At 45.0% G+C, this 15088-nt stretch overlaps 2 protein-coding genes and 1 non-coding gene across 3 annotated transcripts; 2 read left to right on the forward strand and 1 right to left on the reverse strand.

The window, feature by feature from the left end:
* Positions 1 to 31: 31 nt before the first annotated feature.
* On the forward strand, positions 32 to 1929 carry prkrip1 (PRKR interacting protein 1). Its single transcript, XM_085431296.1, has one exon. The coding sequence runs from the start codon at positions 94 to 96 to the stop codon at positions 673 to 675; it is 582 nt and encodes a 193-aa protein (XP_085287422.1). The 5' UTR covers positions 32 to 93; the 3' UTR covers positions 676 to 1929.
* On the forward strand, positions 1179 to 1453 carry LOC146691484 (small Cajal body-specific RNA 13). Its single transcript, XR_014915392.1, has one exon.
* Positions 1930 to 2622: 693 nt separating the features above from the next.
* Positions 2623 to 3969, reverse strand: LOC146691485 (high choriolytic enzyme 1-like). Its single transcript, XM_085431295.1, has one exon. The coding sequence runs from the start codon at positions 3573 to 3575 to the stop codon at positions 2778 to 2780; it is 798 nt and encodes a 265-aa protein (XP_085287421.1). The 5' UTR covers positions 3576 to 3969; the 3' UTR covers positions 2623 to 2777.
* Between the last annotated feature and the right edge of the window lie 11119 nt (positions 3970 to 15088).

Below are 15088 nucleotides of genomic sequence, written 5' to 3' on the forward strand. Positions count from 1 at the left end.
AAAAAAAAAAAAAAAAATTTCAGGTCACAGAAGCAGAAAAGGACTTCCGGAGCATTTTACATTCACAGGAAGAAGAGGGTAACTGTTTGAAAGATGGCGGCGCCCACGCAGAAGAATAACAAACCGGGGAAACCTGGAGGGAAAGAGGCTCAGCCTCTCATTATCGCCAAAACACCGGCGGAGGAACAGCGTCTGAAACTGGAGAAGTTGATGCGAAACCCAGATAAGCTCGCTCCGATCCCGGACCGACCCAAAGAATGGAACCCGCGAGCCCCGCCGGAGTTCGTCCGGGACGTGATGGGCTCCAGCGCGGGTGCAGGCAGCGGAGAGTTCCACGTTTATCGCCACCTCCGCCGCAGAGAGTACCAGAGACAGGACTTTCTGGACAAGATATCAGAGAAGCAAACTAAGGACGAGGAGTACCTGGAAAAACTGGAGCGGAACAAAGAGGCCGCCGAAGAGAGGACAGCGAAGCGGCGGAAGAAGCGAGAGAAGATGAAGCAGAAGAAGCTCCTGGCGAAGAAAGCTAAACGTGAAACTAAAAGCAAGAAGGAGGGAGACGACAAGAGCTCCGAGAGCGAGGAGGAGGACGAAAGCAAGGATGAAGATGAGGAAGACGAAAGAGAAGCTGAGGATGACGCAGAAGCGCCCAGCTTCATCATGGGGAAGAAATGAACCCGTGAAACGTGGAAACTCCTCGCAGTTGGACACACCAGCGACACTTCAAGCCTTTGAAAATAGAGGAGATGATTTGGATCCTGTGGTGAGCCTGCAAACAGGAAGGTGGACCTGACCTGCTGCAAGGATTAAAAACATTGTCGCTCATCAGCAGAGACACTTGGACTGCCTCGTTTAGCAGGCAGGAGAATCCACCGAGGGACCGATGTTTGAAAGAGGAATTGTTCAGTGTAGTTATTCATTATGGCTTCCAGGATCACACCTGGAAGCCTTTGTCGTTGTTATATTTCAGTATGATTCAGGCTTATCTGCAGGGAAATCCAGCTTTGGTTTTAAGTTAGGAATGTTAACAGTATTTGGAAATAATCTATTTCAATGTGCTAAATGTTTTGAAATAAAACTGAATAATAAAAACACCCGGGTGTTGTGCAAGTTGCTCACAATGAAACCCAACAGCCAAGATGATACTTAGACATGTGATTGATGCTTCGATGTTCTCCTGTGCAGCCTTGTGAAGCTGCCCCTGGCCCAGCCTGTTGCCTGTGGGTACAACAAGCTGCAGAAAGCAACTCAAAGAATGAAAAGGCGTGGCTCCTGGAGGCTCGGGAGTGTCACGTGCGATGTTCTTTGCACAGACCCCTGCCTTCCACGGTGGTGACGACCTCCCCCGGTAGCCGTCACCTTTCTTGAGGCAGGTAGAGTAAAATCTGGCAGCCAGATATTGTCTGAAACAGGGGAAGCTCTTCCTGTCAGACACTGTTCAGCTGTCACACTGAAGCCTTTGGGAGGCTTTGCTGTTTAGTTTCAACTATTAAAAACACTCAGAACGTTTGTTTGCTTCAGTGTAATAGTTTGCCTGTGCCTACTTGTTAGTTTGCTCCTTTAATACAAATAAGAATATAGCTGGAAGCGAGTCACTGCTTTCCATCAGGTTTTGGGTTTCTTCATTTATACTTATTTAGTTAGAAAATGTTGTCATTCCTTCAACCTGAATCCTTGACCGATGCTGCAGATTAATGTTAGAAATGTATGTCATACTTTTACTTGTGCTCAGTGTCACATGTTCCCCGTTGGATTAAAAAAAATGCACATTTCTCCTAATCATATTAAATTCAAATGATTTCCTTTAAATGTGATACCTGAACATGTTTTAAAACAACATTTGCTCTCTTCCTTCTTTGGTTTAAACTTTTTCTTTTATTTAACAAAATGGGCCAACGGGACTTAAATAAAATGTGTTTTTGGTCTTTTTATGGTCTGAAAGTCATTAAAAAATGTTTACCTAGATTCACAAAATATAAAAAGTGTTTCATTGAAAGAGCTGTTAATGTGCACGTGCTTTATGATTTTAAGTATCTCTTCAAAAATTCATCCTGTCAGCAAGAACAGAAAAAGGATGTTTGATGTACACGTGGCTTTCTGTTAGCTGTAGTGAAACACATTTAGGTCTTAGGAGTGTATCTTTAATATATTACTGGATATTTTTATTTATGATTTATTTTAATACCCGATGAAGATCAGTTACAATTTTTGACATTTGTTTTTTTCCCTGCACAGCTGTTGTTCATTCAGGTGAGTTTTCAAACTAGCTGCTTATTATTTAACAAAAGATTCAACTTGAGAAAATGTATTTATTAGCTTTCAGCCCTCCTGCATGTGTATATGTTTGCTGAGTTGCACAGCTAAAGAAGACTCGCAACCTTTGATTTGACCTTCACAAAAGTAAAGGAGTATTAAAATGAATTATTTTCATGTATAATTAACACGAGAGCTCTCTGTGCATATTATCACACTGTATTTGCATCATATAGTTTTTTGAATAGCGATGCATTGAGGAGGACATTTCCACAAGCCTGACTGTAGATACGGATTGGTGGAAGAAAAAGTAGAAAGGATGAGGTAAGAAAAGACAAATCATAAAGAATGAAACAAGTATTGGCGAGGAAATGAATCACTAATATCCAGCGTACCATTTTAATGCACTTTATGTGTTTGACCTTACAGCTCATTATCTCCCTATAAAACACTTGTGAACACATAAGTGGAAGAACCTTTGGGAACAAATGAAAACTTCTAATCAGACAAGCTAACGTGTGTTTTCAGCAGCCGTACAGCAGGTTGATCCTCCTGATGTCCCAGTAGGACATGCCCTGCCTCTGACCAATCTGGACGTTGCGGTTGGGGATGGGGGTGATGGTTTCCCTGCCATTGATGGAGAAGGCTGTTCTTTCATAGTGCATTATGGAGGAGTAGTCGTAGGGAGTGTTGAGGTTGTTGGTGTCCTGCTTGTCGAAGTTGTAGGCCGTCTGTGGGTCGATGTTCTCCCAGTTGATCCTGACGTAGTAGTCGCGGTCGCTCCTGGTCTGCTCGTGCTGGAAGCCCAGAGCGTGGTTGACCTCGTGCTGGACGACGCCAAAGTAGACGCAGCCCTGCCTGTTGAGAGACAGGACCTGCTTCCCTCCCTGTCTGCCCAGAGGAGAGAAGCATCCGTTCTGGCTCTCGATGCTGATGTAGTCGTTCTGGTCCTTACGGTGGACAAAGCGGACACAGGTCTGGCTGTGGAAGGACTGCAAGGCATTTCTGATCAGCTGCCTTTCCCCGCTGCTGTACTCACTGCTGATGGTGAAGGGAACCGTCACCAGGCCGTTGTTGTCTTTCTGCCACAGGCAGCTCTGGTAACTCTGGCATTTAATGGCATTTCTGCTTTTTGGAAGCAGGATGTCTCCTTCCAGCAGGATCTCGTTGCTGCCATTGTTTGCGGTCAGAATCCTGGTGGTGATATCGACGGTGTGGTCTTCCTCCACCTGGCCCTCTCCTCCTCCTCTTTCCTCCATGAGAGGATGAGCCTGAGAGAGGCCGAGCAGGAGCAGGAGCAGCAGGCTGACAGAGGGACTCATCTTCAGAGTGGGTCTGGTAGCTGTGGAGCTTCTTTGCAGAGCTGCTGTGGAGAGACTCCTCGGAGCTTCGTGTCTGACACAGTTGAGTCACAGGTCTTTATACTCTCCTCTACAGGTGTGTCTGCAGGAGTGTTATGGGCTGAGGTCAGTAGTAATAAGGGGGCATTAGTCCAAGATGGCAGCCAACCAAACCGGTTTGACAACCGGTTTGATGGTTTCATGCGTGTGCCCGTTCAGGTGTGCTCGGGGCATGCTAGTTCATGTGTGGAAACACACAGGGCGTCAGAGGGGTTATATAAGTTTATGTGTTTTTAACTGGGTTTTAATTTAATCAAACCATAGGGGTTTTTAATTAAACTATTTTTATCACTTAGGTGTGTCTCAACATTCAGTTATGCAGACATATGTCTTCTTAAAAGCAATTCTTTGTTTTGCGGGCGGAGTGGAAGCTGTTTTGGTTCCAGTGTTGGGAAGGTTACTTTTAAAATGTATTCCATTACAGATTACAGATTACATGCCCCAAAATGTATTCTGTAACGTATTCCGTAACGTTACTCAATGACAGTAACGTATTCTGAATACTTTGGATTACTTAATATATTATCATGCATTTTTACAACTACGTGAATGTACTATTGCTGTGATTTATTACTATTACTGAAGGTCCGCGGCTCTGAACCGTAGTTAAGGGACCTCTGACTAATACGTCGGGTTCGTGTCGGGCTCGTAGCCGAAAAATAGCTTTACTTTGTTGTCTGGGTCAACTTTGCTAGCAGAGACAGAGAGAGGCGTTGAAAGGCTGCTCCAACGGAACTTATTGTTTCGGAGGAAAACACGAACACAGCGTACAGTCGAGTCTAAATAGCTTACTTACAGCTGGGCTCGTCAGGCTCTCTGTTTGGCTGCAGTGGTTATTATTATATTTACATGCTTCCAGCTCCCGTTTCTGCTCGATGACAGCTCGTACTTTTCCTTTTTCTCCCTCCTCGCTCACAGACACATAACATGTATGGCAGTCCATCCTCCCTGCAGCACGGACTACACTGCCCATGATGCTACATTCTTTAGAGCTATGCTTGTAGCATTCTGCCTGTTAGCTTAGCACAACAACAACAACAACAAAAAGGCCTCTCTCACCCAGGAAACACAGAGAGAGAGAGCGTCACCCTGTAACCATGGCAACCATAACGCTGCCGGCTGGAACAACAGAACGTAGCTGTCAAACAAAACCCAAACAGTCCTGACCCGCCACAACATGAAACAGGAAAGTACCGCAGTGTAATCCATTTATTTCAACAAAGAAACTGTATTCTGAATACCACCTTTTTAAACGGTAACTGTAACGGAATACAGTTACTCATATTTTGTATTTTAAATACGTAACGGCGGTACATGTATTCCGTTACTCCCCAACACTGCTTGGTTCACAGTGCACCTTAACAAAGAGGGGCTGCTTTTCATTTACATCTAGTCAAAAGTGTTGGTGTTTTAGTCACACTAATTTTGTGATTCTGACAATATCTCAGCTTGCAGTGATGCCATTTCATTTCATCAAACCACTAGTTTTAATTTAACTAGTTTTTATGCATCTACTGGGGTTTCTTTCCAGGGTTGATGCGATCGTTTTATTTAAAAATCGGGATTTCAGAATGTTGAACTAAGAGTGAGACAAAGCCAGCTAGTTTTTAACACAGTAAATGGTCACAAATAACATTCAGTCCTTTAGAAAATAAATGCTATTGGGCTACTTCTAAAACACGTTGCACACCATGTCACCTTTCCCCCCAAAGCAACCAGTATCGCTCTTATCAAGCTAATCGTGTTTTAATCACACTCATTTTGTGATTCGGATGTCACACCTTGCAGCGATGCAAGCATTTTATTTATTTAAAAACGGATCAAACGGGCATTTCTCCTGTAAGGGGTTTCATGGTTTCAGAGTAGTTTTTAACACAACAGATGGTCGCAAATAACATTCAGCTCTTTAGAAAATAAACGCTGCAGTGATACTTCTAAAACCAGTCGCCCAGACCCGCTCCGTCTTTTCAGCAGCTGGCTAATTGTTTGAATGTGTTCAGGATTACAAAAGCCCACCGCGGGTATCATTTAATTGTTGGGATTCCTTAGGAAAAGGTAAAAGCCGGCAGGTGTACCAGTCGAGCAAGGTCTCGCCTACTTTCTGAAGTAAGGTTCAAGGTTCAAGGTTCTTTATTTGTCACATGCATAGTTATACAAGTATAACACACAGTGAAATGTAGCCTGACACGCTCCTCGACATGTGCAAAAAAATTGAGGGGGGGGGGGGGGTGTAGAGGAAGAACATTATATATATGTAGTATATACATTGGGTGAATGTGCAGTAGTAGCAGCAAGCAGGTGAATTCTGTACATTAATATGAATAGACGTCTGACTATTTTACAGGATAGACAATATAAACATATTTAAAATTAAAGGAATTGAAATGTACATTGTGCCTTGGTTTAGTGTCTGGAAGAGTCCTGTCTCAGTCAATTATAGATGATGTGAGAGGGCGGGTGTGTGTGTTTAGGGCACGGATGGCTTGGGGATAGAAGCTCCTCTTGAGTCTCTCTGTCCTTGCCCGGAAGATGAGGAACCTTCTACCAGTAGCCAGCAACAGCGGTCCCTTAGGCCTGTCTTGGCCAGTTACACCGGATCTGAGCAACTGCGTGCCCCACCCTCATTGTTTTAAACTTGCACAGCAAGGTGATGCCCTGCAGGTGTATAACCCCCCCTCCCCAGACTTATAGGCAGGAAACAGGAAAGGTATCGTAGATTTAAAGACACATCTTCATTGAAGCAAAGGGAACTCACTAATTATGAGTAGCCACAGTTTAGGGACACTTTCTCAAATAAAGAGGATTTCATCATCTGCAGTTGGTGAAAAAAGTGCCACATTAAAAACAAATCAGCAGATCCACAAAGTGTGGATACAGACTCTTTTCAACTATAGTGGTAGACGTACGCTTCATTACTTATCAACATACGTTTCAAAGGCTTGCATTAGAGTGCATTGGTGCACACTTGGGCATCTTTTATTTAACATGGTTATACCACTGTGAATTTTGCTATATAATATACTTAAGAGTCTATCATATGTTTGACATCCAGCAAAAAATTCAAAAAAATATATTTTTAAATCAGTAACTTAGCAAATGAAATGTTTTTTGGACAACAAATGAGTCACGTTTTAAAAACAGTTTGAATAATCTGCGCTGCCAGACAGACATTTATGAAGCGCTGGCTATAACACACATGCTTACCGTGTGAAAGGACCGCGGACGTCTTGGAGCAGAGAACCTCGTTGTATTGTCGCTTTTCTCTTATGCATAAGCAGCGCTGGCTGGTCATGAACGCTCTGTGTGGGTAGAAAATGGTCTGCACCGGCGCTGGTCCTGACACGAAATGGCAAGGGTCTCACGCTCTCAGGAGCGCTTCATATAGGACCGGGTGCTTCCAAAAACAATAGATGGGGTGCCTATAAGTCTGGGTGGGGGCGATACACCTGCAGGGCATCACCTTGCTGTGCAAGTTTAAAACAATGAGGGTGGGGCACGCAGTTGCTGAGATCCGGTGTAACTGGCCAAGATAGGCCTAAGGGACCGCTGTTGCTGGCTACTTCAGAAAGTAGGCGAGACCTTGCTCGACTGGTACACCTGCCGGCTTTTACCTTTTCCTAAGGAATCCCAACAATTAAATGATACCCGCGGTGGGCTTTTGTAATCCTGAACACATTCAAACAATTAGCCCCGCTAGCTGTTCCCCGGCAGACCCCAAGCAGCTGGGGAAAGAGGGCGGCTGGGTCACGGTGAGGAGGAAGCATAGTCCTAAACAGAAGCCCCAGGTACACCACCAACCCGTTCATGTGTCTAACCGTTTTTCCCCACTCGGCGACACACCCGCCGGGGGTCAAACTCTGGTAATTGGTGATTCTGTTCTCAGACATGTGAAGCTAGAGACACCGGCAACCATAGTCAATTGTCTTCCAGGGGCCAGAGCAGGCGACATTGAAGGAAATTTAAGACTGCTGGCTAAGGGTAAACGTAAATTCAGTAAAATCATAATTCACGTCGGCAGTAATGACACCCGGTTACGCCAATCGGAGGTCACTAAAATCAATATTGAATCGGTGTGCAACTTTGCCAAAACAATGTCGGACTCTGTAGTTTTCTCTGGTCCCCTCCCCAATCAGACCAGGAGTGACATGTTTAGCCGCATGTTCTCCTTAAATTGCTGGCTGTCTGAGTGGTGTCCCAGAAACGATGTGGGCTTCATAGATAATTGGCAAACCTTCTGGAGGAAACCTGGTCTTGTTAGGAGAGACGGCATCCATCCCACTTTGGATGGAGCAGCTCTCATTTCTAGAAATATGGACAAATTTATTAAACCCCCCAAAATATGACTATCCAGAGTTGGGACCAGGAAGCAGACTTGCAGTCTTACACGTCTCTCTGCAGCTTCTCTCCTCCTGCTACCCCCCCAAAAACCCATCTCCATAGAGACTGTGTCAGCTTCCAAAAAGACAAAAACAAACTAAAAACCAGCAACAAACAACTTAAACATAAACAATTACAAAGAAAGAACAATACAGTATCCACATCTGAACCAAAGAGTAAAACAGTGAAATGTGGATTATTAAATATTAGGTCTCTCTCCTCCAAGTCTCTGTTAGTACATGACTTAATAATTGATCAACAAATTGATTTACTCTGCCTTACAGAAACCTGGTTGCAGCAGGATGATTATGTTAGTTTAAATGAATCAACACCCCCGAGTCATTCTAACTACCAGAAATCTCGAAGCACAGGCCGAGGGGGCGGTGTGGCAGCAATCACACCAGCCTATTAATTAATGAAAGACCAAGACAGACTTTTAATTCATTTGAAAGCCTGATGCTTAACATTGTCCACCCCAGCTGTGAAAGTCAGAAACCAGTCTTACTTGTTATCATCTATCGTCCACCTGGGCCTTACACAGAGTTTCTGTCTGATTTCTCAGACTTTATATCTAATTTAGTTCTGAGCTCAGATAAAATAATTATTGTGGGTGATTTTAACATCCATGTAGATGCTAAAAATGACAGCCTCAACATGGCATTTAATCTGTTATTAGACTCAATTGGTTTCTCTCAAAATGTAAAAGAACCCACCCACCACTTTAATCACACTCTAGATCTTGTTTTAACATATGGCATAGAAACGGAACATTTAACAGTGTTTCCTGAAAACCCTCTCCTGTCTGATCATTTCCTGATAACATTTACATTTACAATAATTGATTACACAGCGGTGGAGAGTAGACTTTATCAAAGTAGATGTCTTTCTGAAAGTGCTGTAACTAAGTTTAAGAATATAATTCACCCACTGTTATCATCTCCAATGCCCTGTACCAACACAGAGCAGAGCAGCTATCTGAACGCTACCCCAACAGAGGTCGATTATCTTGTTAATAATTTCACCTCCTCACTACGTACGACTCTGGATACTGTAGCTCCTGTGAAAACTAAGGTCTCAAATCAGAAGTACCTGACTCCGTGGTATAATTCTCAAACACGTACCCTAAAGCAGATGACTCGTAATCTGGAGAGGAAATGGCGTGTCACAAATTTAGAGGATCATCATTTAGCCTGGAGAAATAGTTTGCTGCTTTATAAGAAAGCCCTCCGCAAAGCCAGAACATCTTACTATTCATCACTGATTGAAGAAAATAAGAACAACCCCAGGTTTCTCTTCAGCTCTGTAGCCAGGCTGACAAAAAGTCAGAGCTCTTTTGAGCCAACCATCCCTTTAACGTTAACTAGTAATGACTTCATGAACTTCTTCACAAATAAAATTTTTATCATTAGAGAAAAAATTACCAGTAATCATCCCACAGATGTAATATTATCTACAGCTACTCTTAGTACCATCGATGTTAAGTTAGACTCTTTTTCTCCAATTGATCTTTCTGAGTTAACTTCAATAATTACTTCCTCCAAACCATCAACGTGTCTTTTAGACCCCATTCCTACAAAACTGCTCAAAGAAGTCCTGCCATTAATTAATGCTTCGATCTTAAATATGATCAACCTATCTCTAATAATCGGCTATGTACCACAGGCCTTCAAGCTGGCTGTAGTTAAACCTTTACTCAAAAAGCATCTCTAGACCCAGCAGTCTTAGCTAATTATAGGCCAATCTCCAACCTTCCTTTATATCAAACATCCTTGAAAGAGTAGTTGTCAAACAGCTAACAGATCATCTGCAGAGGTTTATTTGAAGAGTTTCAGTCAGGTTTCAGAGCTCAGCACAGCACAGAAACAGCTTTAGTGAAGGTTACAAATGATCTTCTTATGGCCTCTGACAGTGGACTCATCTCTGTGCTTGTCCTGCTAGACCTCAGTGCAGCGTTCGATACTGTTGACCATAATATCCTATTAGAGCGATTAGAACATGCTGTAGGTATTACAGGTACTGCACTGCAGTGGTTTGTATCATATCTATCTAATAGACTCCAGTTTGTGCATGTAAATGGAGAGTCCTCTTCACACACTGAGGTTAATTATGGAGTTCCACAGGGTTCAGTGCTAGGACCAATTCTGTTTACATTATACATGCTTCCCTTAGGCAGTATCATTAGAAGACATAGCATACATTTTCACTGCTATGCAGATGACACCCAGCTCTATCTGTCCATGAAGCCAGATAACACACACCAATGAGTTAAACTGCAGGAATGTCTTAAAGACATAAAGACCTGGATGGCCGCTAACTTTCTGCTTCTTAATTCAGATAAAACTGAGGTTATTGTACTCGGCCCTGAAAAGCTTAGAAATATGGTATCTAACCAGATTCTTACTCTGGATGGCATTACCTTGGCCTCCAGTAACGCTGTGAGGAACCTTGGAGTCATTTCTGACCAGGACATGTCCTTCAACGCACATATTAAACACATATGTTCTTCCATTTGTGCAACATCTCTAAAGTTAGAAACATCCTGTCTCAGAGTGACGCTGAAAAACTAGTTCATGCATTTATTACTTCCAGGCTGGACGACTGTAATTCATTATTATCAGGAAGTCCTAAAAACTCACTGAAAAGCCTTCAGCTAATCCAAAGCATATAGTTAGGGCTGGACCAGGTGACCCTGAATCCTCCCTTAGTTATGCTGCAATAGACGTAGGCTGCCGGGGGATTCCCATGATGCATTGAGTTTTTCCTTTCCAGTCACCTTTCTCGCTCACTCAGTGTTAACAGACCTCTCTGCATTGAATCATATCTGTTATTAACCTCTGTCTCTCTTCCACAGCATGTCTTTATCCTGTCTTCCTTCTCTCACCCCAACCAATCACAGCAGATGGCCCCGCCCCTCCCTGAGCCTGGTTCTGCCGGAGGTTTCTTCCTGTTAAAAGGGAGTTTTTCCTTCCCACTGTTGCCAAAGTGCTTGCTCATAGGGGGTCATATGATTGTTGGGTTTTTCTCTGTATCTATGAAGCGCCTTGAGGCGACTTATGTTGTGATTTGGCGCTATATAAATAAAATTGAATTGAATTGAATTGAAAAGACGGAGCGGGTCTGGGCGACTGGTTTTAGAAGTATCACTGCAGCGTTTATCTTCTAAAGAGCTGAATGTTATTTGTGACCATTTACTGTGTTAAAAACTAGCTGGCTTTGTCTCACTCTTAGTTCAACATTCCGAAATCCCGATTTTTTCTTTCTTTCTTTCTTTCTGTTCCGTTTGGCTCTTTTGCATCAGAATTGTTGTCTAAAGGCAAAGAAAGATGCCCAACGGATTTACTTTACCACATTGACCATCCCAGCCTTGCCGTAATGGTCCATTTGATTCACCTTTTATTGTTCATTTTATTTTCATTTGCTGAATACGGGACAGACTTGACTGGGGGAAAGAGAAACAGCTGAGAAGAGGGACGGGGGAGAAGGGCAAAAGACAAAAACCAACAGAACGGGCAGAGAAAAAAAAATGCATATATCAATCACCTGGATCACCTGCTGAGAAAGAAAAAAGAAAACAAGCAGAAGAGAACAAGAGTAATAGAATAAACAACATCACAATGATATATGGGAATATGACAGTAAATACTAAATGTTAAACATTATTGTGCAGCACATAAGATCAACAGAACACAGTGTGCTTTGAGGTAGGAGCCAAAAAGGGTGTAGTTTGTGGGTGTGATCACCCGTGTGTACACCTGTGAGCATGGACGCGCTTGTTTTTTGTTTTTTAAAAGGTTCCTTCATGTAATGATCTGCTAGAGGGTGTGGGGGGGCCACAGCCCCGTCCTCCAGGGCATGAAGCAGGTATGGAGGAGATCAAAACTCCAGACATCCAGAGGCCCCCAGAACACAAGAGACCAAGGAAGACCAACAGAGGGGCAGCCGCGCCACTGTCCCAGAAAGAGCTGAGGAGAGTCCCAGATGAGGGCTCACTCAGCAGCCGCGGAGCAGAAGCCAGGGGGAGTTGCAGTGACGCGCCCGTGAGCTCCGCCGGCAGCCAGCTGCGCCTGAGTGACCGAGCCCCAGGCCGAGAGGCCGGGGGCACCCCACCTCCGAAGTGGCCCGAGCGAGCCCCAGGCTCCAGGCCCCGATAAGCGGCCGCCAAGGAGTGAGCCAGTGTGTACCTGGACGCCCATCCCCAGACACAAAGAACCACCAACGCACCGATGTCTGAGGGGGTCCGCCACCGGCAGGGGAAGTGGTGGTGGGCGGAGATAGGCCTCCAAACCTTGGAGGGCCTGAGATGTCCCCAGAGAGGTGGCGCCTGACACCCAACCTGACATATAGACACAGACATACAGGCACACACAGACACAAACATCCATTCCCACCCTCATGCTCTCATATGCACTTACTCCACACTCACCCAACGTGGAGACAGACATAAAGAGACGCTGTACACACGATCACACTCCCCAAGCGTACTCTACAAACCGGGTCTAGGTACCCTTGCCCCTGGAGGGGGGAACTGCACCCAGACCCAGGTGGTGTTACCCTTTTCCCTGCGGTGGGGGGAGGCAGGCCGCCCCGACTCCGCAGCAGCAGGGAGGCCCCACACTCCAGACCGCAGTCGGACGGCCAACTCCTCCTCCTAGCCCCCCCGCTCCAGCAGGTCGCAGAGAACGGGGGTGAGAGAAGACTCCAAACCTCCCTCCACCCGCTCATTGTAGTGTTGATGCATGTGTGTTCTAAGGTGCAATTAAAACCCAGGAGGGCATGGAGCTACAGTGGGGCAAAAAAGTATTTAGTCAGCCACCGATTGTGCAAGTTCCCCCACTTAAAATGATGACAGAGGTCAGTAATTTGCACCAGAGGTACACTTCAACTGTGAGAGACAGAATGTGAAAAAAAAAATCCATGAATCCACATGGTAGGATTTGTAAAGAATTTATTCCTAAATTAGGGTGGAAAATAAGTATTTGGTCACCTCAAACAAGGAAAATCTCTGGCTCTCACAGACCTGTAACGTCTTCTGTAAGAAGCTTTTCTGTCCCCCACTCGTTACCTGTATGAATGGCACCTGTTTGAACTCATCATCTGTATAAAAGACACCTGTCCACAGCCTCAAACAGTCAGACTCCAAACTCTGCCATGGCCAAGACCAAAGAGCTTTCGAAGGACACCAGGAAAAGTATTGTAGACCTGCACCAGACTGGGAAGAGTGAATCTACAATAGGCAAGCAGCTTGGTGTGAAAAAATCAACTGTGGGAGCAATCATCAGAAAATGGAAGACATACAAGACCACTGATAATCTCCCTCGATCTGGGGCTCCACGCAAGATCTCATCCCGTGGGGTCAAAATGATCATGAGAATGGTGAGCAAAGATCCCAGAACCACACGGGGGGACCTGGTGAATGACCTGCAGAGAGCTGGGACCAAAGTAACAAAGGTCACCATCAGTAACACACTACAACGGCAGGGAATCAAATCCCGCAGTGCCAGACGTGTTCCGCTGCTGAAGCCAGTGCATGTCCAGGCCCGTCTGAAGTTTGCCAGAGAGCACATGGATGATACAGCAGAGGATTGGGAGAATGTCATGTGGTCAGATGAAACCAAAGTAGAACTTTTTGGTATAAACTCAACTCGTCGTGTTTGGAGGAAGAAGAATACTGAGTTGCATCCCAAGAACACCATACCTACTGTGAAGCATGGGGGTGGAAACATCATGCTATGGGGCTGTTTTTCTGCCAAGGGGACAGGACGACTGATCCGTGTTAAGGACAGAATGAATGGGGCCATGTGTCGTGAGAGTTTGAGCCAAAACCTCCTTCCATCAGTGAGAACTTTGAAGATGAAACGAGGCTGGGTCTTCCAACATGACAATGATCCAAAACACACCGCCCGGGCAACAAAGGAGTGGCTCCGTAAGAAGCAATTGAAAGTCCTGGAGTGGCCTAGCCAGTCTCCAGACCTCAACCCCATAGAAAATCTGTGGCGGGAGTTGAAAGTCCGTGTTGCTCGGCGACAGCCCCAAAACATCACTGCTCTCGAGAAGATCTGCATGGAGGAATGGGCCAAAATACCAGCTACTGTGTGTGCAAACCTGGTAAAGACCTATAGTAAACGTTTGACCTCTGTTATTGCCAACAAAGGTTATGTTACAAAGTATTGAGTTGTATTTTTGTTATTGACCAAATACTTATTTTCCACCCTGATTTACGAATAAATTCTTTACAAATCCTACCATGTGAATTCATGGATTTTTTTTTCCACATTCTGTCTCTCACAGTTGAAGTGTACCTCTGGTGCAAATTACTGACCTCTGTCATCATTTTAGGTGGGGGAACTTGCACAATCGGTGGCTGACTAAATACTTTTTTGCCCCACTGTATGTGTAATGAGAGTGTGAGTAATGTGAATGTCTAAGTTGTGGGATAAAATTGAGGCAGAGGCAGCCAGAAGGGGACAGAGGGGGGGGGTAGCCTCCTCTGCCACCCTGGTGACATACCCCTACTCCAAGGCCCTGCATGTGTGGGTGGTTGTGGTGGAGCAGGAAGAGGGGGGCAGCTGGAGATGGGGAGGGAAGGAAGGGAGGGGCAAGTGACCCCTCCCTGGGGCCAGCTCCCCCGCTGACCCCAGTAGGCACCCCCATACTCCGCGACCCGCCAGGGAAAGGGGGCCCAGGCCCATCCGGACCAGGGCCCAGTGCAGCAGCGCCGCCCGGCCCCACAGAGCCCGGGACAGTCCACCCGACCCCACCGCAGAGAAAACTGCACCCACCCCACCATCCACTCATCTTCCAGACTACATGAGACAATAGACGCCCAGGCTGAGATCCCGATTTTTAAATAAAACGATCGCATCAACCCTGGAAAGAAACCCCAGTAGATGCATAAAAACTAGTTAAATTAAAACTAGTGGTTTGATGAAATGAAACGCTTGTGAACATGCTGACATTACCCATTCAGAAGAAACTCCCATTTGTGGCGTTTTTAAAATAAAATGCTGGCATCACTGCAAGCTGAGATATTGTCAGAATCACAAAATTAGTGTGACTAA

The sequence above is a fragment of the Copadichromis virginalis genome, linkage group LG15 (assembly GCF_057382275.1).
Source record: "Copadichromis virginalis isolate Kocher_CV1m ecotype Utaka linkage group LG15, C_Virginalis_male_GT1.1, whole genome shotgun sequence".
In the NCBI taxonomy this organism is placed as follows: Eukaryota; Metazoa; Chordata; class Actinopteri; order Cichliformes; family Cichlidae; genus Copadichromis; species Copadichromis virginalis.